At 48.7% G+C, this 25,462-nt stretch overlaps 3 protein-coding genes across 6 annotated transcripts in view; 2 read left to right on the top strand and 1 right to left on the bottom strand.

The window, feature by feature from the left end:
• LOC115614290 (high mobility group protein HMGI-C-like) overlaps positions 1 to 6,572 on the top strand; it is a 45,170-nt gene extending 38,598 nt beyond the window's left edge. The window contains exons 5-6 of one of the 2 annotated variants that reach the window (XM_030500950.1): positions 489 to 579; positions 3,773 to 6,572. In XM_030500950.1, coding sequence (XP_030356810.1) covers positions 489 to 579; positions 3,773 to 3,858 — 177 coding nt within the window. In that variant the 3' untranslated portion in view covers positions 3,859 to 6,572. The remainder of the gene's footprint in view (positions 1 to 488; positions 580 to 3,772) is intronic. The other variant, XM_030500951.1, reaches the window with a different exon arrangement.
• Positions 6,573 to 7,506: 934 nt separating this feature from the next.
• C11H3orf18 (chromosome 11 C3orf18 homolog) lies at positions 7,507 to 19,254 on the bottom strand. Its single transcript, XM_030500954.1, has 6 exons — positions 19,153 to 19,254; positions 15,535 to 15,632; positions 15,256 to 15,448; positions 13,827 to 13,852; positions 12,083 to 12,212; positions 7,507 to 10,171 (listed from the first exon to the last, which is right to left on the bottom strand). Exons 2-6 carry the CDS (start codon positions 15,624 to 15,626, stop codon positions 10,091 to 10,093), a joined length of 522 nt encoding a protein of 173 aa, XP_030356814.1. The 5' UTR covers positions 15,627 to 15,632; positions 19,153 to 19,254; the 3' UTR covers positions 7,507 to 10,090.
• Positions 19,255 to 19,380: 126 nt separating this feature from the next.
• HEMK1 (HemK methyltransferase family member 1) overlaps positions 19,381 to 25,462 on the top strand; it is a 32,411-nt gene continuing 26,329 nt past the window's right edge. The window contains exons 1-4 of one of the 3 annotated variants that reach the window (XM_030500944.1): positions 19,381 to 19,596; positions 21,711 to 22,121; positions 22,599 to 22,690; positions 24,637 to 24,730. In XM_030500944.1, coding sequence (XP_030356804.1) covers positions 21,873 to 22,121; positions 22,599 to 22,690; positions 24,637 to 24,730 — 435 coding nt within the window. In that variant the 5' untranslated portion in view covers positions 19,381 to 19,596; positions 21,711 to 21,872. The other 2 variants (XM_030500942.1, XM_030500945.2) reach the window with 2 other exon arrangements.

Below are 25,462 nucleotides of genomic sequence, written 5' to 3'. Positions count from 1 at the left end.
TTCAGTTCAAAATGAATTTAACAGCCAAGGGGTGTTTTGGGGGTAAAACCAAAGCAGGAGAAACAGAACAGCCATTTGGTTTTCATTTTTGATGGTCAATGTTTAGTTGTCCAGGACAGGAAAATATCCTGAAATATAGAAAGTGTTCTCAAGGATGAAAATCTTTCTCCACAGCTGCGTAATGAGGAGGTGTTTCCCGAAGTGTGGGGCTCTTTGTCTATGGGACTTAACGGTGGCTTATTATGGATTCTGACAACATTCAGAGATGCTCATGAATGTGTGTGGACACACTGGTGCTTGCTCTTGGCTATGGTTGGTTATAGGAAGTGGTGGCAAATGGACACGCTCTCAGGACTGTGCCATTCGATTTAAGTAACGTTGATCAAAGGCTTTTTGCTTTCCATCTACTTTGTGTCTTTGCAATTTTGTCTTTTGATACCTAATTTTATCTGGGGGGGGTTGTTTGTTTTTGGTGTTTGTCTTTGTAGCCTCAACTAGTGGCCGAAGGAAGAGTGTCTCGGGAAGGAAGTCCTCAGGGAAGCAGTGGCTTGAATTTGAACTCAGCGCCAGCCACACAAGGTTTGAAGTTAGATCATTACACAAGACTAAACTGTGCAGCCATGCTCCTAGCAAACCACACTCTAGCAAATACAAAGCTCTAGCACTGGCTGCAGTCATTCTGGTTAACTTTTACAGACACAAGAGAATTTGGAAGGCTTCCAGGCACATTCTAACAGGAGGGTTAGCACATTCCTTCCGTCTAATTCGGTTTTGACTACTTCAACAGAAGTGGAGGCAGAAAAGAGGAATGGGAAGAGTATCTGTGTCTTTCCAGGAAGTCATGTATCTGAGATTCTGCTCCTTGTTATAGGTAAGGCTCAGCAAAATTGTTTGGCTGTGTTAGGCTATTTTCATTTTCTATGTATCACAAATGTCTTAACTTTACCTGAGGAAAAAAGTTGATGATCCTTTGACATTTGGAACACCCTAGTATTCTGGATTAACTCCAGCATGCCTCCATGATAGTCTTCTTGTCTCCTTCCTGGCTTGTACTCAGGGCAGTGCTCTCTGCACTAGTATCCAGCTGCTAACATCAGCAGCACAGGGAATGATGACACTGGCAAGTTTCTATTTAGGGCTGCAAAGTTATCTAAGCTGCTCTGAGATGAGATGGCCAGATAACTGTTATCATAGAATCATTGGCTTGGGTTGGAAAGGACCTTAAGATCATCTACTTCCAACCCTCTGCCATGGGCAGGGATGCCTCACACTACACCATGTCACCCAAGGCTCTGTCCAACCTGACCTTGAACACTGCCAGGGCTGGAGTTGTGGGAACATAGAGCTGTACCACCCAGAGCCCCAGTCTCACTACAACCCTGGGAAAGTGCAAATCCAAGTCCAGCGCATCCATTCAGGGCTCTTTCTGTGGTAGATGCCAGGAAAACTTCCATGCAGCTGAGTCCTACCTTCAGTGAGCATCATAGGAAGCTATTCACTGAGTGTTTTCCCTTGAGGAGGAAGAGGCCAGCAACCCAGGAGAGGCAGATGTTGCCTTGTTCTGCCATGTGGTCAGCACAGCTGCTCCCTCATCCCGCAGCCGTTAGCACTGTTGAGCGTGGCGTGTGAAGCGAGCTAACTGACACTGGGCACCCAAACCCAGCCTCAGGTTCTTAGAAAGTCCCTGGAAAAGCCACATGATACAGTGCCAGAGCAGTTAACCTCAGCTGCTCAACTCAGTTTCCTCTCGGGCTCCTGCTCCCCTATCACTTCCTGCCACTGAGTTGTGAGGTGACATCGGCACGGCCGCAGGCTCACGGGTGATGAGCTCACCTCCGGCCCCGTCCCTGCCTTTTGGTACTGCTCTTGAGCATCGCCCAAAACCACAGCCTGTGTGGGGACTTTCTTTTTCCTTTCAGTTTGAGTGGGACCTAGGGCGGTGACATGAGGAATATGTTTCCCTCCTGTTGCAATGAGGTAGAACCAGATGTGACAGGATAAGCGGATGCTGCGGTCAGTGGGAGACAGCAGTGAGGCACATGATACTGCAGCCCAAACCACTGCGTGTCTGCACGCTTAGTGCCAGGGATGGAGCAGGGGGCTGCTGCTGGGGAAGGCGTGTGCTTCTGTAAGGAAAGAAAACAGCCAGGAAATCAGGGGGGATAAACATGTGCAGAATGAAACCTGGCAATCCTCTGAAAAATTCATAATAGTTATTTGCTCAGAAGCTTGAGATGCAGTGAGTGATAATCCTGTCTTAGAAACTTCTGAGTAAAAAGAGAAAGGGGAAACTTAGTGTTCTGAGTTACTGGAAACTGTAGATCTTGTGGCTTGTTTGCAAGGTATTACATGCCTGCAAGCTTTTGTGCTACTTGCGCAGGAGGCTACTGCGCTGAGATTTGTTAGCAGGAGTCTGTAATCATACACTAATCTCTTGCTATAGGCACAGACAGACCCCCCCCCGGTCATCGTGGGGTTTGTTAATTTGCTTTTTCCTTTCAGGTGAGGATTTTTGAGGTGCTGTGCTAGAGAGAGGACATGGGAGGATACAGGTGCTTGCTTGTTCTGAAGCTCATATGCTGTACAGCTTTGAGAGAGAGTTCTGCCCTGGGTTGTGTGTTTGCAACATTAAGAAAGAATTGCTGAAATAAACTCTGACTGACTCCCTGCTTCTCCATCAGTCTATTATGGAAAAAATGAAGAAACAGGGAGAACTGAACTAGAAATATGCAAGACTTGCAAGCCTGCCATGGGGCAGAGAGCTGCTCTAAAGCTGACTGATGTTTTCCCATGGCCTTTACCTAGAAAGCCTGCTCTGCTTTTCCCAAGGCACTGGTTATGGTGACTTTAGGTTATCCAGGACCAGGCAGGGCTTTGTTAACAGTTCAGGCTTTACTGGGTTGCTGCCTGCAGATGCTGCCAATCACAACTCAGTTATTAAAGTTTTCTGTTTGTGTGGGCAAAGAAGTATGTGTCTTCTCTTCCATGAGTACCGCTACTGAATGATCGATGAAGCTGATTCCATACCTCCTAAGCCACAAAAGCAGCCTTGGTTTCTTTCAGTAACTTTGTTTGGCTAAGAAAGTATGGGTATGAGAGAGAAAGAGTTTGTTTCAGGGCAAAGTTTCTAAGACTCAGTCTAAAGCCAGGAGCAGCCTCGGGATCATGCTCCTTTCTGCATTTCTTTATTTCTCTACATTCTTCTCAGTATCTTGAGAGATGGAGCAGCTGCAAACTCCTTTGTCTCACTTTGTTCCCTCTGGGTCACCTCCCAATGATCACCTCAGCTTTCCTGAAAGCAAGGGGCCAGCTGCAGGTCAGAGCAAGCCTGTGTAGCCAGTGATGTCCCCCACTTGCTGTTTTCAGACCTCCTGTGCCTCTACTTCCCCAATGTTTATGACATTGGGTAAGGCACTTCTGGTACTTTGTGTCTTGTGTGGATTGAGAGTTGCACTTGGAAATACATAACTGCTCACAGCAGAGGTTGCTCATGTATGTTTGCATAGCAGAGGCCAGGGAATTTCACACACAGTGTAACTTCTGGGCTGTCAGTAGTAGCCTCATGCTGAGGCCTGCTGCCGGGGAAGCCATTCTGTCGGGTTTTAGCCTGGAGCTGGTACAAGAATGGGAATGTTGTTAAGACCTTTGGTTGTTTGGGAGTGGGTCCTTGCCACCTTTTAACCTTGCAGTGACTCACTAATGGGGCATTTGGGCAGGTAGGCTCCTGGAGCCAGAGCTCTAACTTTCTCTCTCCCATGATCTTTCCTTTTAGGCATCACTGGAAAAGAGGGTTCCAGGCCTGGCAAAACTACTGGTCTTAGGAGATCTCTGAGTAACATCCCTGCCACAGCTCAGTAGTATTCCACCTGTTCACACCTTGCTGAAGCCAGAGGACTGGGAAGCAAACAGGATTTTTAATGTCATATTTCAGATTCTTCCTTTGTGATAATTTCAGCCAAGCTTTCTCTCCTGTTTCCTGCTGCCTTACCTCAAACATCCGAACAGGGACTCAGGGGAAGAAATGGCAAATACCTTGTTGGAGAGATGCCTTTCACAGTTTGTAGTATATCTTTTGTAGGCATATTAATCTTTCTTAAAAATACTTGGATAACATGGTGCCTTGGCCTGCCATGGACAGCAAGAGTTGAACAGAAAGATGGCATTGACTCAGTAATGCAGATACAGTAATGGAAATCTATTTACACAGCTCATTGCTGAACTTCTGTATCATACCACCTCAGGCAGATTGATGGAGCAGTCCCAAGAGCTAAGTTTTACACAGTTGTGTACAGGGTTTTCATCTGAAAGACAGTTTTTTGAGTCCTCTCTTTACTATGTTTGAAAGAAAAAGCTTCATGGCATTTCCAGCCTGCTTAATGCTGTTGCTCTGGTGGTCAGTATGCTGACCCCTTGGATGCTTTAGAGGAAAGTTCCCACCATCATGTCTTGGGGATTGATTCTGAAATGTTTATCTTAACATTATCAACTCAGGGCCATCTCCTATAACTACCTTTCAGCCTGGTGGCACTCCCCCTGAATGTGATAGCAACTCTAAGTGCACAGTGCTGGCAAGCTTAGTCGCAGCCACTGGATTTCACCACTTCAGAGGCGTGTCTGTAAAGAACCAGTTTACACAGGATTGTTTCCTTGCAGAGCCTCAGGATTCGGTTTAGATTAGTTGTATCTTCAGTCTATAAGGTACGTGTGTGGGGTCCTCTAGTGTTGCAGTTATGCAAATAAAAGCTTGGTGATACAGTTTAGTTTGGGGAGACAGCAGCAGCCAGTGGTGTGAGGTTGTAGCTGCCTGCTCTCAGTCTCACATTGTGTGCAGGTTTGTGCTTTTGGTGTCCGAGCTCATCTTGCTAAATTCTGAGGAGTTGAGGATATTTCCAATATCCAGTTGCAAGCAGTGAAATCCCAGTGGTGTTTTCCATCTTGTCGATGTTCTGCCTGCCTATTAAAGGGACAAAGTGGGTATTTCAGTTATATTTGACAAGATGTAAAATTGGCTAGCTTTACAGTGTTAAATATTTCAACAGAACATAATTGGCTTTAAATTTATGGCAGTGCCTAGCAGAAACCCTTGAAATGGCAGTTTATATTGAGTTCATTTGTTATCCTTTCATCAAAGGTCTGTTCCCTTAGCAGGTATTTATTTAACACAAGAAAATGTATGCAGACTTCAGAGGAAGGGCTGATTGCAGACAGATGATAAGAAAAAAAGGTTATTTTCCCTCTAGGTCATTTTTTCTGGTTGCCCAGTTTAGCAGTGATGAGAGTCCTGGTCCTGTTAATTCTCTGCCCATTTTGTCCTAGCAGTAGTTTCTTGTGTATGGAGTTTGGTGGTCTCAGCAGAAAACAGCATCACAGATAACCTTTGTGCCTCCTCTACCACACAGAAGAGAAATCAAGGGTTGAATGGATTAGATCACAGGGACTGACCTAGATCTTAAGCTGTAGGATGAGGTGTGCTGCCAGGTATGGGAAGAGTTTGACGCCCTGCTCCTGCTGTGTGGATAAATCCAGGTGGGACACCATGCACACAAATCTGTAACTGTTGATGGTTCCATGAGATGATCCAAGTGGTGCTCCTCTGAATTCAGCTTACGGAGCTGCTCTTCCTCAGTGAACACACAAGTTCAGCAGCAGCTCATGTCTGCATTCAGAGGCCACTCCAGTGGCAGACCAAGCTATTTTACCAACTTCTTTACCTGATTTGCAGGTGAATTGGCAGGTTTAGTACCCTGCTTGCAAGGCTGTACTGCCCGTTTAATTAACCCCTCTTACCTGAGAGTAAGAGCTGTTACAGTGTGAGACTGGAACTTCAGCTTCTCCTAAATGGGTTAGGAATTGCATCTGTAAGAGACTCAAGCTTTTCTTATGGCACCAGTCAGAGCTTTCTCAGCTGGTGGCATGGAGTAGGGGTGGAAGCTGCCTCAACCAGATAGTAAATCCATTTGCTTTAGGTCAGCTGTATCCTCTGGGACATGCATACAAAGTACTTAAAAATTAAAATATATGGTCTTTGCTACCTCTGAATACTCTGTTGGGAAGCCACAATAGAAAACATGTCTCCATAAAAATAGAAGTTTCAAGGAGAACAAGCAGAATTCCACACTATTAGGAGATAATCCGTGTGTAGTTAAAATCCCAATCTGTAACTTCAGCTTCCATGTTTGTGCAGACTTCGAATGAAAGTCAATGCCTGTTAAAGGTGGGCAGAATAGCAGCCAACTTCAGAGAGCTGGATCTCACACTGGATTGCCTGGACTTTCTTTTTTGAAATGATAAAACACTCTTTATTTCCCATATAGTTAGTTACCTTCTCTGTGTAGGCAAATCCTACCTCTAAGCACATGCATTTCAAGTGTTTTTAAACTCAGACAGTTTTGGTCTGACTTAGTCGAAAGTAAGAGGTCATTACAGTTGGATCGAAACATGGGAGGTGAAGGAGGTTTGTTATCTAGCAAAGTTTGGAAGATTCTCATAAATGGTTTTGGTGAAGGCATAAAGTACGTTGGCAACTTGCAAATTAGCCTTGGAGTTTGTTTTTAATAAAGGGATAAAACGTAGCACCTCAGGCTTCTGCTTTTCCTCCTCATGTGCAACAACCTCGGCACACGTATATCACCAGCCAAGGTGAGTTTCTCTTTATCTGAATTGGTGTCTTAGGGATTCTAAACCAAAATTTGGTCATTCAGAAGCACCCACCGATCTATGTGAAAACAAGGAGTAATGAACATGAGGAAAACACATGGAGGAAAACAGACAGGCCCTTAAGCCCAAATGTTAGTACCTAATTCCATCCTCTTGTATGTCTTATAGTACCTCATAACTGGCTCGATTGGAACACAAGCCTATTCTGCTTCATGTGTATATCCAGAAGCCTCCACAGCTGAGTCTGTTTATGCCCCATGTTGTTCTGTGTGCCATACAGCTATTTAGCTTTTCATACAGTTAATTCTGTTCCTGGGCATAGCCTCTTCAGTTAATCTGACAGCTTTCCTAATCAGTTCCAAGTTTGGGGTCTGTGGGCCAGAATATAAGGCACAAAGCATATCTGAAATACACCAACAGTATCATCATTAAACTGCCTGAAGTGTTCACTCCGGTGTGGGCAGGCTATTGTGGGCTGGAGGTAAGCTGATGAACCCCTGGTTTGTCCAGGAATTCAGCTGGTTAAGGGCTATATGGCAAACAGACAAGTTGGAATTTGTCTTTCTGCACTGGGGATGCCCAGGATCTGCGAGGCTGGAAGCTCCTGCTTTCCTGACTATTCCACTAAGCATCAAGCCTTCCTGAAGAGTTCTGAGGTTCCATGCTGGGGAGCACTAAACCTTGACCCCGAAGAGCTTGTCCTTCCAAGGTTTTACACACTTACTTCAGTCTTTGAAAGAGTGGGGGAATTCACTGCTTACAAATTACCAACAGGTACCGAGGATACGCTCCAGCAGTTTTCTGTGGAAAATGAAAATGATGGGGGGCAAAAAAGACAATCACACTAGATTTCATGTAAATAATTTAATTAGATTTCAATGCTTAAAACACTTGAATTAAATTACATCATAATGCTTCTGCAAAATTGTACATATATACTTCCAAGAACTGTGAGAGGAGGTGCTACTGAACTAAAAGAATACTCCAGTACCAGGCAAGCAAATACCCGTAATATTCTTTTAGTCTTATTATCTGTACTTCTTTAATCTAAGGGCAGTCATCACAGGACCGAGCCTAGCATTACAGGAAGAATGCTTCAAGAGAATTCCTCTGAAGGTGTTTGTTATACAAGATACATCTGAGCATTAACGTGGAACAAGGTGCGAGTGTTTGCACCTGAGCTGGCAGATGCACTGCTTGGCAGCTGCCTGTGCAGCACATGGGCTTGGGTAAAGAGCACAAAGTAGGCCGCTGGTTTGAGGAAACAGCTCAGCTGACGTTTGTCTTTTATTGAGTTGAAAACCACAAATGAAGTTCCAATTCTAAGAGTTCTAAGGGAAACGTTGTGATTCAGGGCAGCCACGCACCCCTGGTGCCGCTTGCATCCCTGTCCTGCTGCAGAGTGTGGGAATGTGACAGGCAGCGACATGCCAGCTGCTGAAGGGAGACATCTGATGTCACCGAGCACTTGGAGGAGCTGGTAAGTGTGCGTGTGTGTGTGGGGATGAAGTACGTGTTTCTCAGCTGGTCACACAGACATAACCTCTGGGGAGACCCACCAATAGCGTCCAAATTCTAAGCCAGATTACAGTGAGTATTTTTACCCACACGATTTCCTTCCAACAGCATTCCTGGAGTGCCTCCTGCCAGATAGCCCTGGGTATGGAGGATGGGCTGTTTTCCCACAGGTAATGACATTCTGAGCCCTAACAGGCTCCCAGAACTCCCTGATTTTTAAAAGGAAAGAGGGATACTGAAAAAGCCACTTAACCCTCTAAAACTGCCATGAGGTGTCAGTGAAGGAAGGAGGGCTGGAAAGGAACTGTGCACTGCAGGGTCAGTGGCACATGCCCAGGAAAAAGTCTGCATTTAGTAAATATGGAAAAGAAACCAACAAAATCACAGTGGGGAATAACGAGATTTGGGAGAACAAAACCTAACTGGCAGGTCCAAACTTGCAACAAAGCACATGATGCCTGAATTGCCACTCAGTGAAATGTCTCCTTGCATAAGTCTACCTTTTAGATCTGCATTCAAATTCTGGCTTGCCCTGATTTCACCTGTGGGTGCTGTGGATGGATATGATCTGGCAAATGCATGTACTGCAAAAAACTCGGGTGATCAGTGCATGGCTGGGCACTGATGCTTGTGTGCAGGCTCTGCTGGCCTGCTCTGCAGCATGCGGGGCTGGTGGCCACCAAAGGCTCTGCAGAGGATGGCCCCATGCCAAGGTGGCCAGAGACCCCATTACACTCTCTCCTTCCTGCAGCCCTGAAGGACACACAGGCAGAGATGCTTCAGGGTTACAGGGAACTCCTGGCTTACCTGCCTAGTCTCACCTTCTGCATCAGCAGGGGCTAACACAAAGCTCTGTGTCCTTCAGCAGGAAGAAGAGAAGGCTCTGGCTGCAGGTCCTGGCAGGTAAGAAAGCATGAAGCAGTTGTTCAGTCACCTCTGGGGGCACACATGGGGCTGTTATGGTGTTGGGTCAATGCATGTTTTTCCTTATTTAAAAGAGAGTATTTCAAGGCTTAATCTTTTTTTCTGGATATCACTCTGCACCATAGAGACTTTCCTGAGCCAAAGCAGGAGGGGGTACATGGTATTGGAACCGCAGCTCTACTCAAGTCCTCTCTGTGGCCCAAGCACCATTATTTCTAGATCAGCAGCAGCAGCAGCAAGTCATGTAGACACGGTCACCCCCTGCCTCTAGCTCTGTGAATTCTCCTCTCTGTGGCAGCTCTAGTTTGGGATATTCAGCCACTTCCTCAGTTAAGATGTAATCAGCCAAATATTCACCATTTCAGTGCTTAAAGCTAGTGACTTCCCCACACTTCAGCATCATCCTGGGTGCATATTTATCAGCAGCAAACGTGCCACAAGGGGGATAAGCCCATGGTGTATGTTTTCTGTGGCGTGCCTCTGATTGCTCTCAGCCAGGGGAGTCAGCTCTCCTTGCTCAAAGGGGCTTTGCCACCAGTCACCCCTCCAGGATCTGCCAAAGCTGTGCTCACTGTACAGAGAGGCTCATTCATTACTTTCTTCGGGGTCTGGTGGCACAAAACCAACAGGGAAACTCTCTGAAACATGCACCTCCTTCCCTGACCCAGAAAGTGCACCCATGTGCTCTGACAAGTTAATCTACAACAAAGCAGGCACTGTTCCTAAGCACGCAGCTTGGTGGATGGTATCAGTCAGCACCAGCTCAGGACGTTTTAGTGGTAACAGACACACCAAAAAATCACTGGTGCCATCACAAAGGGTTTGTTTCCCCAAGTGACCACAGTTCCCAGTGCTTGTGCCCATCTGTAACACAAACCAACGGGGTGACCGGCTGGGCTCAGTGGACCGGCCATGCTTGTGGGAAGTCACTGGTTTGTTGGCTTCATCCTCCCCAGTCTCAGCAGGGTCCCAGGGCAGGGGCAGGTACTGTTCATGCATTGATGGCATTGGCAACGTCTGTGAACACAAGGCGGCTGGGTCTCTGGAGGGCTCCTTGACTTGTCAGCAGAATCTGCATTGAAGCAGTGAAAGATGAGACCCAGCAAGTCTGCCTTCGCTCAGGTGCATGTGCTTGGGCACACACTGCGCAGGATTGTAACTACATTCTGCCCCTGCTAAGGGGAGACTGGCTGACTAATGTGGCGTTAACAAGGCTGTGATGGGAAAATACAACAGGCCAGAGAGCAAGTCAGCACACCCATGCCAGTTCAAAATCCCCACATCACTGGATTACTGGGTCTGTTTATTTATATCAAGGCAGAAGGTAAAGACTTGAAACACCAAGAAGGCCTGAAAACATGCCATAGACTGAACTTTGTTGTTTTAGACTCTCCCTCTCTTATGTTAAGCCTTTAAACTTGAGACTTTCCAAGCAGTGCATTAGTAAGCTCTGGAGGGATCAAAGGTATCCTGCTGGCCAGTCCCTGTATAGGAGGGATCTGCTTTTACTGTGCTAGGTTTAACTCTGGCTGTGTCATTTCTCCCTTTATGTCCTGAAAGGAAATTCTCTGTGTGTACTAATAGAGGGATCTGATGTTTTCCCAGTATGTGCTACTCAGGAGGATAAGATCCTTTGCTTTTATACAACAGTATTTCTTGCTTTCCCAGACCAGTGTATGGAATATGTTGACTTTCATATTCCAACACACACATCTCCTTTCTGTTCTTTAGCACGTTGGGAAGCATGTCTTAAGGTAAATATTTTATAATTACAGTTGTACTTACTATCTCCTCTTTCTGTTTCTGCCCACACTAAGCTTGCTACAGATTATCTGAAGGTATAAAGCGTGGGGAAATTGAGAACTGTTTGGGAGAACTCCTGGAACTGGAAAAGCAAGGGAAGACACGGGCAACACGGAGCAGCTGGAGAAGAATTCAAGAAAGGAGAGATGTCTACTCTAAGGGGAGGCTGCATCACTGGCTAAAAGACATACCTGTTCCAACCACGCCTGCTGGCTCTGGCTTTCAGAAAGGCTTTTTGTGTGGTGGTGGCGACAAAGGAAACAGAAAACACTGTGAAGTTGGCTGCAAACGATGGCAAGAAGCCCTTCTTCCCTATTTCTCCTAACTCTTGGTACACTGGGGAAGGAGATAGTCTCTTGTCAAAGACCCATGTGGACAACTGGCCAAGTTATTAAGCTCCTTCCTAACTCACAAATGTAGTAAGTCAGTGGTCAATAATGACCTTATAATTTCTCAACATGCTGTATGATTTTGAAAGCTCAGAAGTGGTCAAAGCAGTCTTCTTCCCCTCTTCCCAAATTTAAAGAGAGAATTCTCCTCCCTTTTCTCTTTCGGAGCCATGCCTGCTCTGTGCCCAGCAATGTTGGCCTGGAGGTGTTGGCAAGACCAGATGTGCCATGCCACAATAATGTACAGGCTTTCTGACTGTGTTCTTCAGGGCTTGCAGCACAGTTAGTTGTTAGGATTCCAGGCTTTCCCTCAGCAAGGCCTTGTTACACACTTGCATCTTTAGGCAAAGCTGGGATACCTTAAAACTGGGTGGGAATTATTTGCTTTTCAGGGCCAGGACAAGAGAACCTCAATACTTTGAGGGCATTGAAACCCCATCTCCCAGAAAATGCCATTCATCCTACTGCTCCCTTGTGGTGCCCTGGGTGGTAAACTGTAGTAAACTCACTCTTAATTACTGCAGTTGCCCTTTTCTCTTGCCTAGTTGAGTAGAGCCAGCACTTTGCCTCCTCAAGCTCTTTGTCCTAGTTGCCTAACCCTTCAGTCTATCCTAAGCACTCCAAAATGCTCAAGCCCCCTATCTCCAGGGCTGGCAGAGATGGGACAAGTCCTCCTGAGGTCTCACATGATTTCTTTACCCAACAACCCTACAAAAAGCTCCTTGACTCTAACAAAAGCAGTGCAGGGACTGGTGGTTGTAGTAACAGACTCACTGGTCCCTGCTGCCTACCTTGCTCTGCGAGGCCTGGGAAGATGCTGCATCTCGCCCGTGTTCCAGCAGCTCCTGCTCCAGTTCATCCTGTTCCTCAGTGGGATCAAAGTTGTACATGGGCATGAGCTGGTGCCGTAGCTTCTCCAACCTGCCCGCGGGAGGGAAGGGAAAGGCTTGGTTGAGGACACATGCTCAGGCTGCCTTCCCTGCCCAGTGCTGAGGCTTCCTGCAGGCTGTTTCTCCTGCTGTAAAGGGATTCTGCTCTTGCTGGATAAGGGTCGTGTCATGTCCTGTCCTGCAGGGATGAGGATAAGAACCTACTACACACAGCTGGCAGGAGTGGAAGATACCCAGAGAGCAGTTACAGGGATTAATTGCCAGCACTAATCTATGCTGGCAGGCATTAGGCACAGAGGAATCAGTCATGGATTTAAATTCCTGCAAACCTTAAAAGATCAAGCTTTATGTGGAGGCACAAAGACAGTGGAACATACTGCCTAGGCATTTTGTGACTTTTCTCCCTGTCCTCCTGCCCACAGCAGCCAGTCCTGCCAGGTTACGCTGAGTCTACCAGTAGAAGTCCCGTTCTGGTTCCAGTGGCCTAAGAGTAGTACTTTAATGCTGGGGCTGAAGTACATAAAAATGAACAGAAAATAATAAAAAGAAAACAGGAAAGAGCTTCTCACAGGAGGCTGATGCTTATGGACAGACTGTTCTTATTCTTGTATCACTGCTCCAAGTGACAGAGCTATAAACTATTACCCCATGGGGTCTTCCTCAATACTGGGCAGCTCAGAGCTGGAGGATGGATGGGTGGGCATGCTCCTGTGAAAACACTGAGCCCTGCCTTAGGCTGTAGCTGAGTTTTGGGGGTGGGAAACACACAAGTAATTACTGGCAGTGTCACCACAAATATCTATTTTGGCAAGTGTAAGGATGACACATTCCCTCCCTGCTTCTGTATGGGTTTGCCAATACAACCATTATCTCCAGCAGTGCTGTGTTCACAGGCCAAGCATTAGCTGCTCCTGTGGCAGTACCCAGACCTGGGCTTCAGAGTCTGGCTTGGGAATTTTACAGTGGGCAGCAGCACTTCTTAAAAGTCCATGGCCAGGCCAGGCCTGGCACCAGGAGTCAAGCATGGAGAAGGTACCATATCTAATGGGTCTTCTTCACCAGTGTCTCTGCTGTCAGAGACAAAAGAATCAAGACATGTCTCCCCGCATGCTGCTCTCATCTCTATTTCTAGCCAGTAGCTTAACAAGGAAATCAAGACACTAAGTTTTGGGGTAGATAGCTGCACCTCTGCACTATGCTCCTGCCAGCTGCTGTGACAGGCTAAACAGCCTGTCAGCCTCGCAAGGCCAGTGTCATTGCCCAGGGTGTTGGGAAACACAGGGATCTGGGAATGGCTGAAACCTGAGATCTGCACCTCTCATGACAGAGTTCCCAGTTTCTTTGTATTCTTGTGATCCTTCCCTCTGTTTTAGTGCATCCCATAGATAAGCATGAAGAGTTTGCAGGATCCCTAACCTCCTCCTGCTCATCCATGTTTTCCTTTCCAAAGCTACAGAGGAGTCTTTGAAGCTTTGGTGATAGAAGGTGGGTCAGTACCATGAGTGCAGTGTCCCTACCCCTGCCTCATTCACACACTCCCTGGTCAGCCATCCCTTACACTCTCCCCATCTCGCTGTCTCCTTCCCAATTCTCTGGATTTTGAGGGGCACTGAGTTCCCTGCAGCCAACAACAGATGTAACTTACCTCTTCCTCTTCCTGATATACAGAACCTGAAGGAGAAAGAAAACCATCATTACAACAGCCCCACTAGGATGGGCAACATCTGGGAAGAGAAATTTTGGGCACAGAGCACACTGAAGGGAGGTGCAGCAAGTCTGGTGTCACTGCACACTGAACCGGGGGAAGGGAGAAGTGACAACCAAAACTGAAATTCCATACGCATCAGTGTAAGCTTGGTGGCACACCATGTCTGACACTAAGTGCTCGAGTGGCCTGTTATTAGGTGTGTTAGTAGTAGTAAGAGTATTAGGTGTAGTATTATTATTATTAGGTGTAGCTCAGCACATTTGTGGTGGCTGCAGGACACGTGTTGCAGTTTAAGAGTGGATGAAGAACCTTCTCTTTGTGATTTCCATCTGTAAATTCCCTACAGTGCTGAAGTGCTGTAACCCCCTCCCCAGCATGAAGGGTAGAAGCAAAGAGGGCATGCTCAGTGACTTGCCTCGTGTCAGCCAGTAAGAGTGGCTGTGCTGGGAAGAAAGTGAGGCTTTTGGCCTCCAGAGCCTTGTTCTGAGAACTACGAACGCTGGATGTTGCTCTTGGGAACTTATGACCATTTCCAGGATAATGTTTCCAGGTTCTTAAGGGCTTTTGGAATAACTCCTCCTTGGGCCTGCAATGAAATGTTGCAGTAGTCCCTCTCTGTAGGCTCCTCTGATGGCTGTATTAGTGAAGCTCTTCCTCATACGAGGAATGGGAGCTTGCTGCTACCTTCTGTTCTCTGTTGGCAGGTAAATGATGTAGTTATATGTCAGAAGAAGAAATGCAGCACTTGCATTGCCCGTGTCAGGCCCAGAACTATAGTTTCTGAAAGCTTCTGCCTCAGCATTAATGGCAGGTTTAGTTACACAACAAACCCTCAAGCACTTTGCTAATACCCAGCAAGTAGAACCTTGGAAATACAGCCCAGAATGAGCCTAAATAAAATGAATCCAGGCGTTTTAATTCAAAAAAGGCATGACCATAGAGGAGATAAGTGTTTTCAACAGTCTGCTTTAAAAGTTAATTTGCATGAACTTTCTTGCAGGGCCCCAGTGTTGACAAGGTTTAAATCAACGCAGCTGTTCCAGTTAAGTCAGAACAGAATTTGCTTTGTGTTCTTTTAACTGAACTTCCTATTGCTATTAAAAATAAACACTGGTGCTACATATGGCTTCCTCTAGGCCTGCTGAGCATCCCGTTTGGATTAGACCTCAAGGAGAGTGCAGAAATACAGAAGCACTGGATAAAGGCCTTATAAAGAAAGGGATCTCAGGAACAATCAGTTCCCAGCAGTTCTGAGTGAACCCTTAGCAGTATGCAAATAAATTATTCAACCCAAACCCAGTCCTAGAACCCCCTTGCCACCCTCCACGCTCAACAGACCACAAAATACTTAGTAGGGCTCTCTTACCATAGCTACAGCCAACCCAATCACAGTAATGATCCCAAAGGACAGCAGCATCGTGCTCAGGCTGGGTCCAGTGCTTGCCACATCTGGGATTTTGGTGCTGTTGAAACTGGTAGCCTCAGGGCTTATGGTAGCTGTTTCTGGTACAGTCACATCCAGAGTAGTCCCTGGGTCTGGCCTGGCTGTGGTGGTGGTGCTGTGATACAAGTCATGCACAGAGGGTGAGCTGTAACTCATCCTGTCAGCTCTTGGTAGCTCCTTTTAACAAGCTGTTGTCCTCACCCATCAGCTACAGAAGCGGAGAGCTGCCCTTCGTATCGAGGCCCCTCATGTGAGACCTGTCCTGTAGCATCACCACTGATGGTTTTCTTCATAGGAACCTAGGAAAGAATGAGAACAAATGAACAGTGCAGAGCTCTTAGAGACAGGCAGAACTTTTTCCAAAGCTTCCCAAGGCACTAGTACAATTTTTGAGAGCAGTTCACAGATGCCCACTCAGAGTAAGATTTTTCGGGGGTGCTAAGAGCCCCCAAAGCCATGCCTCGTTCCTTGAAGTCAGTGATGCGTTCTCCCCTTACTGCTTCAGCTCTGCCTCCTTGCAGGCACTTGGCAGATATATGTGGGGACAGCCTCAGAACCCCACATCTTTGGTCTGCTCCAGGCTGAGCCAGGAGGCCTCTCTCCACCACAGGAGATACAGCGTTTTCCTGCTTCTGACTCTTGCTGTTAATTTTTGGAAAGTTACACAGATCCCCTTATCAGTGGCAACATATCCCATAAAATGGCACTTGGGTGTGAAGCATCCGTATCTCAGGATGCTTTTTATCACATCCGAAGTAGGACTTGCCTGTTGTGGTAGTCACTGGTGACTGGTAAGTCACTGCACTATCCATCGCCCCACTGTGCCTCACCCCGTGCACTCTGTAAAGGCAGCTTCCCTAAAGCAGTGGGTTGCAGGGAGTATTTCTCAAGTCCCCCATGAAGGCACCCACTCAAGCTTAGTCATGCACTGCTTATTATCAATATTAATTTTAAAATGAGTCCAATTTTGGTTTGGAGTTGTGAAATTTGATGGATCTATTCATGCTGAAAACATGAAAGGCTTTAATTGCTTCATGCTTCTATTGTGCAAATGATGAGGAATTGCAAAACACCATGAGATGATCCTGTGGGAATTAGTTGCAAAACTTTGTTTATAAACCTACTGTATATAACATCACTTCAGCAACTGCTTCCTCAGAAGAAGAAAATGCAGCTACCTCTGGACCAGAGCAGTGCCAACCCCGAGAACTGCTGTAGCAGTCCTGTGGTAATTTCTCTGCAGTTGAGCAGACATTACATCTCTGGACTGGAATGTAGCCGGACACAGGGGCTAATGAGCTCGGAATAGAAAAAGATGTGCCTGCAAAGAGACATGAGCCATTGTTCTGCTCTGCTCTTTTCTATTCTAGGCGAGGTTATTGTGCAGTTCCCATTACCGTGACGCCTCACTGCTGCCCAGAACCGCGTTAAGCAGTGTGATTAACATGTGTCACTAACAACTGCAGCAGAGAAACCACACCGGGCAAACAGCACCAGCCCGTGCTGTGGTCAGGCAGCAGCACGAGTAGCCACCTCCACTTGCACAGCATTCATCCTGCAACTCCCTGAGCAGGTAAATCTCTCGGCACACCTGCAGCATCCGTCTCACAGGAGTTGCTGGGGGAGTTGTTAAACTCCCAGGAGTTTCTAAGAGAAACGTGAAGACAGCAGTTTTGGTCTGATCCCATCTAACAACTGTCCTGAGACCCGAGTTCATTGCAGCTGAAAGGGACCATGTCCTCCACTGACTGCCAAACCACGCATGCTGAGTTTAAACCATGTGGCACCAGGATGTCCCTGACCATTTCTGACCACAGTGGAGCTTGGGTTTCACAGACACTCAGGCACAAAGATGGCAAATCTGAAATCCAAGTGCCACAACAGCAGCAGGATCTGCAAGCCAGCAGGGAAAGGGAAGGAACTGTTGAGCAGGTATTGGGCAGATGGAGCAGCTGCTCAGGGAGAATCATTGATTTGTGCTATTCAGGGAAACTTCCCATGACAATAATTCAGAGTTTTAAAAAAGCCACAACCAAGAAATTGAAAAGTAGAAAAAGAGCCTAAGTGAAAGGAGTGAAGCAGGCCCAATGGCTTTGCAAAGTATGGCTCTAGATCTTCAACAGCTCCTGAATTATGGAAACAAAATGGGTTACTCCTTCATCTTAATGTGGTGTTAGTTTTGGAAAACCACGGGAACTTGGATGTTGAAGCTGATACCAAGCCTTGGGTTAGACCTCTTTTGTATGGACCACACGCTGAGCTGCTGTGCGTTGCTCCTCTGAATAAAGTTAGGCTAGGGTAGAACTAGACAGCAGAAAATCTGTTCAAAGTGGGAATGAGGGCTCCTGTCCATGCTGATGGATTCCCAAGCATAGAGACCTGGCTCTAAAAGCAGTCCTGTGTGAAAGGACATGGTTTAGACAAACAGTCCTACGTCCAGATGAGGGTATTTCTGCTCCCAAGCCCCTTCTGCTCCTGGCTGCAGAGGGCAAGATGGGGAGGCTGAGTGCAAGTATGGCACAGGGCCCATGGCTTACAACACTAGGGCTGGGGATCGTTGATCTTTCCCACCACCTTCCTTCCCCAGTTGTCATCCTGGTGCTGGAAGTTTGATCTGCAAGCTGGGCACACTCCCAAGTCTCTGATGGATGCTCTAGGGTCAGGGACTGCTACTACCTATTGCTAGCAGGTTCAGCATAGTCCATGCACAAATAGAACAGAAGAGGAACCAGATCCTCAGCTGCTGCTGGCATTCTTCCATTGCCAGCACCAGCAGAGCTTCTCACATAGCCAGGGCTGCTCTGTGCTGGGCTCTGCTGGGTCTGGCAGAAAGGAGTGCATGTTTGTTTCTCTCCTAGCCAGCGTTTCCAAACCAGTCTCTGGGAAGTGCTGCGGTGGCCGACACCTCTGAGATGCAGATCATGATGTCAGGCACTAGCTTGAGGCTGCTGGCTTTTCTGAGCCTTGGGTTTAATCTCTCTCTGCTGCAGCTTCCTCTCGGGTATGCCAGGAATAGAGGGTTGTGTCACAGGGATGAAGATGGGTCACAGGGTCTCTGAATGAAGAAGGCAAACAATAACTAGTATTTTTTCTGCATTACTTCACTGAGATGAAGTGTCTCTAGTCATTCAGCAGCGTGAGCAGCATCGGGTTGCTATTGGCTATGGCATGTGGCTTCCCAGTGTGTGAACTTGTGGCTTCGCCTCGCCCTGCTGTGGGGCTGACCCGTCTCCAGGGCAGGGGAAGCCCGAGCCGCGGGTGCCCGCTGCCCCGGAGCACCTCAGCCGCCGCCCTCCCGCTGCCAGAGGTGTCACGGTCCCAGCCCTCCCCGGCACAGACGAGGGGGCGCTCCCCAAGCAATGTCCCCGCTCCTCCGGCTCCGCACTGACAGAAACGCAAGCAACGGCTGGACGCGGAGCCGGAGCCCTGTCGGGGCAGTGCCGCCCGCGGCTGGCTGGGGATGCTTCCACATCCCAGGGGAAGTTTCTAGACGGATAACGGGTTATACGGCCCTTCCCGCTCCGCAGCGCTCCCCAGGCGGGGACGGACTGGCCCCGGGGCTCGCAGCCGGCTCCCCGCCGCGCTGCTGCCACGCTCCGCGCCCGCGGCTCCGCCACCCGCAGCGCTGCGCCTCGCCCGGCCGGGGCTGGGCGGGCCTCGCCGGGGCGAACGGCACAGGGACGGGACCGGGGTCCCCGCCGCCGGGAGGCCGCGGCAGCCCCCGCCCGCGGCCCGGCCCTCCGCTGCGCCCCTCCCCGGAGGCAGCCGCGCTTCAGCGCCGCGCTCGGGCGGCCGCTGCCCACCGGGGCCGGCACTTACTGAGCGCTCCCCGCTGAGGCGTCCGGTGCCCCCGGAGCGCCGCCGGCGGTGGGGGGAGGAGGGGGGCGGCCGGGCCCCGCAGCTCCGCGCGCACCGCCGCACGCCCGGCGGCCCCGCCCCGCCGCTCGGCGCCACAGGCGATTGGTCGGCGCCCGCAGGGCTCGGCTCGCGGTTGGTTCATGCACCTGTCAGTCATGCGCGCGGCGGCGGCGGGCAGGCGGTGAGGCGGCTGCGGGAGCGCGCGGGGAGCGGCGGGACTGCGCGGTCCGTCCCTCACACCCCGTCCCTGAGCCCCGCCGCCGTGCGGGAGGCGGCTGCGCGGGGCCCCGCTTCTAGGGGCAGCCGGTTGCGCCTCCAGCCCTGCCGGTGGCGGTAGCCGTGAGGTGAGGCGTCGCTGTGCGGGCGCGCTCGCCTGTGAGCGCCCCCGGGCCTGCCGCCGCCCAGGTAAAGGGACCCCGCCCCAGGGCCGCGATGCCAGGCGGGCTGCCTGGCCTTGGTCAGGGTGTTGTATCTGCAGGGAGAGCCGGGATATCTGGAAGGAAAGCCGGGTTCCGGTCCCGGCGGTGTTCTGTGGGGCTCGTTTACCGCCCGAGAGCCGCTCGGTCACCGGAATGAGGCGTGGATGGGCAGCTCCCTGGCCGGCAGGTGGGGCCTCGTTCCCCCATCCCGGTACGGGCCGTAGGATCCGTGTGAGGGGCCGGCCCAGCTGAGTACTGACCCCGTGGAACAAAGGTACCGGCTTGTGCGGTGCAGGCCCCACACCCTGCCTGAGGCTACGAGCAGGACAGGGAGCGTGGGGCAGGGCCCGAGTGGGACAGGCTGAGCCTTTCAGCAGCCACCAGTGTTTGTGTTGGGCTTCATTGAGTGGGACCAAACCACGTAACTGTGGGAAAACATCTATTCTGTGCCTGTGTGCAAACACATATTTGCACCAAGAGTAGCATGCAAGGGACCTCCCATCAGTAGCTGGTCTCCTTTATTAGTAATGATAGTCATGGCAGCATTGTTCCAGCCGTCGGAAATTAAAGATTTAGCTGCCTCACTAACACTGATGGTTAATATTTTATTCCTTTAGTGTTTCTCTTTTGGTAGTATCCCCAAAACAGAGCTTTGGAGTGGGGTGCTGCTTGGGTGAAGCCTAGCTGTCAGGCTCCTTATGCATAACATAAAGACAAGTTTTCATAGGGGCTGCTTATCTCTGCTGGGGGGTACTGAAGATGGTAAGGAGGGAATCCTCAGGCTCTTTGAGCACCCACCCCTTGCCAGGAGGTAGCAGATAAGCTAGTCTTGAGACCTTCACTGCAGGGTATGCCCTCTTCTGTCTTTCTGGGCTCTGGTTTGATTTCGCAAAGGAGGGTCTGACTCTTCCCACTGTCTTGCTGTGCAGCAAGAGCAGGGTAGGCCCCACGCTGCTGCCTGTGCATGTGTCCCATGCAGCATGGTCCAGGGCTGCTGCAGGGGATGAGTGCAGGCATCTGCCCAGGTGGGAGCTGACCCAGCCCCCCAGATCTCTCTGCAGCATCACTCCTACAGGGCAGCAGCCTGGCTGTTTAGTTGTTTGTGTGGTGGTTTTCTGCAGGAATTGGAAGAGGGGGGGTTGTGGCTTTTCTGAGAGGGTGACAGAAAGCAGCCATCAATAGAGGTATGGGAATGATTGCTCAGGGAAAGCCGCAGTGGCCCCACGGACTGTGAGTCAGAAGGGAGAGAGGCCCTCATTTCTGATGGATCACAGCAGAAAAGTGGGATGGTTGTTTTGTTTGTCTCATACAGTTCCAAGTGTGATATGCAGCAGCTGTTTTGTAAAGTTTCATCTCCTTTGTCTCCTGCAGTCATCTTGTTTGTTTTCCTTCTGTCTGGCTCTGCCTGTTCTATTCTTTAAGAGGCTGACTTCTTTCTGGCAGGGTTTGCCTTTACTGGCCTTCGTATCTTTCAAGTGTTTCCCTTTCCTCTAGTTGTACCTTGTGAGTTTTTCTTTCTCCTCTGCTCTTAGCAGCTCAGCCTTGGTGTTGTGGCCCCTTGTCTGCTGTCTGGGGATGGTGACAGTGTGGAAGACCCTTGACCCGTGGAGTCAAGGTCTTCTGTGGGCAAACCTGCTAAGGCAGGACTTGTGGTTGATGAACAGAGAGAGGAATAAAAGAAAGAATCTAGGAGAGACTTAAGGTCTTCCTGCAGGGAACCAGAATGATCCACTTGTGGGGTGGAGAGCCAAGGGCTGGAGCTGAAGGTTGGTGTGTCTGTGGGTTTCTGGGACCAAGGACCCGCAGAGCACTGTGCCTGTATGTAGGCACGCTCGCTTCTGCCCTGCCAGGGGCACGGACTGGCCTCCTTGTATCTCTGGCCTGTGGAGATGGGCAGCTCTGCATAGAACTGGATTGCAGCAGCAGAGCTGGTTAGCTGTCACCTGAGTCTTTTGGTGGGGTAATCCTTTGTTATTCTTAGGGTGTAATGGTTTTGTACCTGTGGGCTGGGATTACAGCAAGCACTCTGCATTTTGTCAGAGGGGAACCAGTGATTGCTAGCCTGAGGGATTCAGGCTGTTCTCCTGTCTCTTTTTCTAGACCAGAAGCACCACAAACCAGTGCCATTTTTATGCTGCTGTGAGGAGATCCACTGACTCTGTCCAGCTGGTGCTCAGCCACAGTGGCTTGTGGTAGCACTAAGTGTCCTGTGAGCCTCAGCACTGACTGGATCAGCTGGTGGCAGGAACTGATTTTGCAACAATGAGATGCCTCACGCACACACCGCTCAGGAGGTTGTCATGTCTCTCACCTCCGTGCATGCCAGGGAGATGGAATCAAATCCTCACTCCAAAGTGGTCATTCCTGAGGCAGAGCTGCAGTGCAAACCATGGGGTCGTGACTGCCACTGATGTGGTCAACTACTGGCAGAAGGTGTTTGAGACAAATGGGATCCCTGAAGCACGAGAATCCAGTGAATATATTGTGTCATTTGTCCTGGGAGCAAAAACAGTTAAGTAATAGGAAAATAATATGGTGTGTGTGTGCCTCTCACTTCATCATTTTGTTTGAATCCCTTACCTTTCTTTATCTCTTACAGGAAGTAGAACAACTTTTCCTTCCTTAGATTGCACAGAGGGTGAGGCATGGTTTATTTATGCCAATAGAACACTTGGGTTCTCTTGAATGCCCTCTTTTGCAGAGATGGAACGTAACCCATGGCATACACACCCACACTGTACCCTGACTTACTTGGTGCAATGTTACTTCATTTTACTTATTCTTTTAAGCCACAAAACTAGCAGAGGAACAGTTGTACAGGTTTGGTTTTAAACATGCGGATGGGTTCGCCTAATCATTTGTGGTTTCTAACAGTCCCTGACATGTGTTTGTCAGAATACTGAGTCTCCCTGGGGGATGATCTTGGGAGGGTGCAGAGGATGCCCTAGTGGCACCAGTGGGCAGGTTTTAATGTGACCTTGTCTTCAGTTTCAGAGCTTGAGTTCCAAAATCCTCCACACTCCACTTACAGCAGCGCAGCAGGAGCAAATCCAGCAGCTGAGCAACAAGCGACTGGAAAGGTAGGAGCATCCTCTTACAGTCATTCCTTTGGAGGGTTTTCCTTCAGCCTTAATGAGCCAGAAGAATGGCAGCAGAGAGAAGGCAGAAGACCATTAGCAGCTGACATGTCAAGTAACAATGCTGTGTTTGTCCTCATGGTGACTCAAGTGATGGGCATTTGTTGTTGTCAGGTAGCAAATTACCCATCTGTCCTGTCTGGAAGCAAACAGGGTTTAAGGGATGTTGCAGAGGAGCAGGAAACTGGCAATACTGACTCTGAGTTGGGTACATTTTCATTAAGCCCTTCTGTGCTTACAGAATTGAGCCCTGGCCCCTCCTGTCTTCAGCTTCCAGTCCTATACTGGTTTGTGGGGTTGCTGTGCTTTCCTTTCTGGGCTTTGAAGCAGGATTTCCTCGGTGTTTAGAGGCTGCTGTAGTTTTGGTCTCCATTTGGCCTCCATTTGCTTGCTCTGTGAAGGAAGGGTTCTCTTACTGCAAAAATTAAATGGGTTTTCTGTAAAGGAGCTACCTGGAATCAGGCTTGAAAGCTGCTGTGTCTTAAGTGCTTTTAAGATTGCAAAAAATTTCTGCTGTTCTCCATGAAGAAGTGAGGTATGGTGCCTCACAGCAGCTAAAAACATGGCCCCAGAATTCATAAAGACATGGAGTCATGGAGGTTGACAAGGACCTCTGGAAATCTAGTCCATCGCCTCCTGCTTGGGATCAAATAGAGCAAGTTGCTCAGAGCCGTGTCCAGTTTGGTTTTTGATATAACCAGAGATAGGTGTTTTACAGCATCTCTGGACAGCTTGTTCCAGTGTTTGACCACCCTCCCAATGTAAAAAAAGAAAAAGGGGAAGTAGTTCGTAGATTTAAATGAAATTTTCTTATATTTCAGCCTGTGCCCTTTGCTTGTCTTTTCACTGGATACCACTGAAGAGTCAGACTCTGTCTTCTTTGCTCCATCTTATCAGATACATATGGTTATGAAAGAGGTTTCCTTCTCCTGCTCATCCAGCCCAAGCCTTCCCTTCTCAAGGTTTAACTGTCCCAGCTCTCAGTCTCTCTCCTTGTATGTCAGATGCTCCAATCCCTTAATCATCTTAATGACCATTTGTTGGCCTTACTCCAGTATGTCCACGTCTCTCCTGTACTATAGGACTTCACATTACTCTCTGCTGAATTTCATGAGATTCCTGTCAGCCCATTTCTCCAGCCTCCTCAGGTCCCCCTGAAAACTAGCACACCCAATCTGGCCTATTGACCACTCCTCCCAATTTGCTGTCACCTGCAGACGTGCCAAGGGTGCTCTCTGTCCCTTTATGCAGGTCATTAATGAAGATGTTATGCTGTATTGGCCCCACTGTTGACCCCAGGGGTACTCCACTAGTGATCTGCCTTCAGCTGGACTTCGTGCTGCTGAACACAGCTCTTCAAGCCTTGCAGTACAATCAGTTTTCAGCCCACCTCATTTACCTAGTCCCTGCTTCATCAGCTTGTATATGAGGATGTTATGGGAGACAATATCAAAACCCTTAGGAAAATCCAGATAAACAATTTTGATTATTCTTTCCTCATGCACCGAGCTAGTCACTGTGTCATGGGTGGCTAACGGGTAGTCAGGAATGATTGCCCCTTTGCTGGCCACTCCCAGTCACCTTCCTGTACTTAGTATGTTTGGAAACAATCTCTAGGACAAGTTCCATCACCTGCCCCAATATCGAGGTGAGGCTGACTGGCCTGTAGTTCCCAGGTCCAGTGCATGATAGCAAACTCTTTTGTAGAAATGGAACTCCCTTAAAGTGCACATGCACATTGCACACACAGTTGAGAGCCTTAGGGGTGCCTAGGTGCTCACCCTCAGAAGGGTGACATGTTAGTAATGAGCTAAGCATGGTATTGGGAGCTTTTCTTGTGTTAGGGGGTGTAGTCCTGAAGTGTTCACACTTGCTTTTGCCTGCCACAGAATGCCGGTGCAGTACGTACTTGGTGAGTGGGACTTTCAGGACCTGACTCTGAAGATGAGACCCCCAGTATTTATTCCTCGGCCTGAAACAGAGGTATGAATGTGGGGAACGTGGTGGGGGTGGGCTTGAATCTCTGAATGGCATCATACAGTGCAATCATAGCATTGCTGTGAAGGCATCCTGTATATTGTGAGGTTGTAGTGATGAGGAGGTCAGATCACTCCACTTGTAGAATAGAGAGGGATTCTTAGCTTGTGATTTGGAACTGATGGACTTTGCCTCCTGGCTCGGAACAAGAGATATTGCAAGCTAGTGTATCACTTAATTACATAGAGAGCCATCTCCATTGGTGGCTCTCTTTCCATGACTTCGCTGTCTTTCCTTATTTCTGCTGTGGTAATGACTCCTGGAAGTTCAAAACCTATGCTGCTATATCCCCAGTGGTGTAGTACTTTGGTACAAGGATAAGAATCTCAAAGTTGTCCAAAGGCTGTTAGCAAAATCTTGCAGTAGTGGAAAGCTGCTACTGGAAAATGGCAACAGACTCCAGAGAACTTGTTTGTCCATGTGGAGACTAAAACAGTGCAGGCTGGTAGGACAGGGCAGTTACCACCTGTCTGAAGGCTCCACAGTGGTTTCTAGACAAACGCTGGAAACTGAAGGGTGAGTTCTGACTTGGGGTGGAATGAAATATGAATGTCAGTTGTAAGAATGTGAAGGGCAGCCGTATGTGCTAAACGTCCATTTTCCCGTTTTCCCCAGTGTTCCTGCTGCTAGGGAAAACTCTTAAGAACTACATGATGATGCTTTCTCAGACAGTAGCCA

Source organism: Strigops habroptila, chromosome 11 (genome assembly GCF_004027225.2).
Source record: "Strigops habroptila isolate Jane chromosome 11, bStrHab1.2.pri, whole genome shotgun sequence".
Classification (NCBI taxonomy): domain Eukaryota; kingdom Metazoa; phylum Chordata; class Aves; order Psittaciformes; family Psittacidae; genus Strigops; species Strigops habroptila.
The sequence above is the reverse complement of the archived record's forward strand: the minus strand, read 5'-3'. Positions and strand labels throughout refer to the sequence as shown.

Coding starts and splice junctions, on each gene's coding strand:
- C11H3orf18 (XM_030500954.1), bottom strand. CDS start 15,626: ATGAAGAAAACCATCAGTGGTGATGCTACAGGACAGGTCTCACATGAG. Junction 13,853..15,255: donor TTGGGTTGGCTGTAGCTATG/GTAAGAGAGCCC, acceptor TTTCTCCTTCAG/GTTCTGTATATCAGGAAGAG. Junction 10,172..12,082: donor CCCAGGCCTCGCAGAGCAAG/GTAGGCAGCAGG, acceptor GCTTCAATGCAG/ATTCTGCTGACAAGTCAAGG.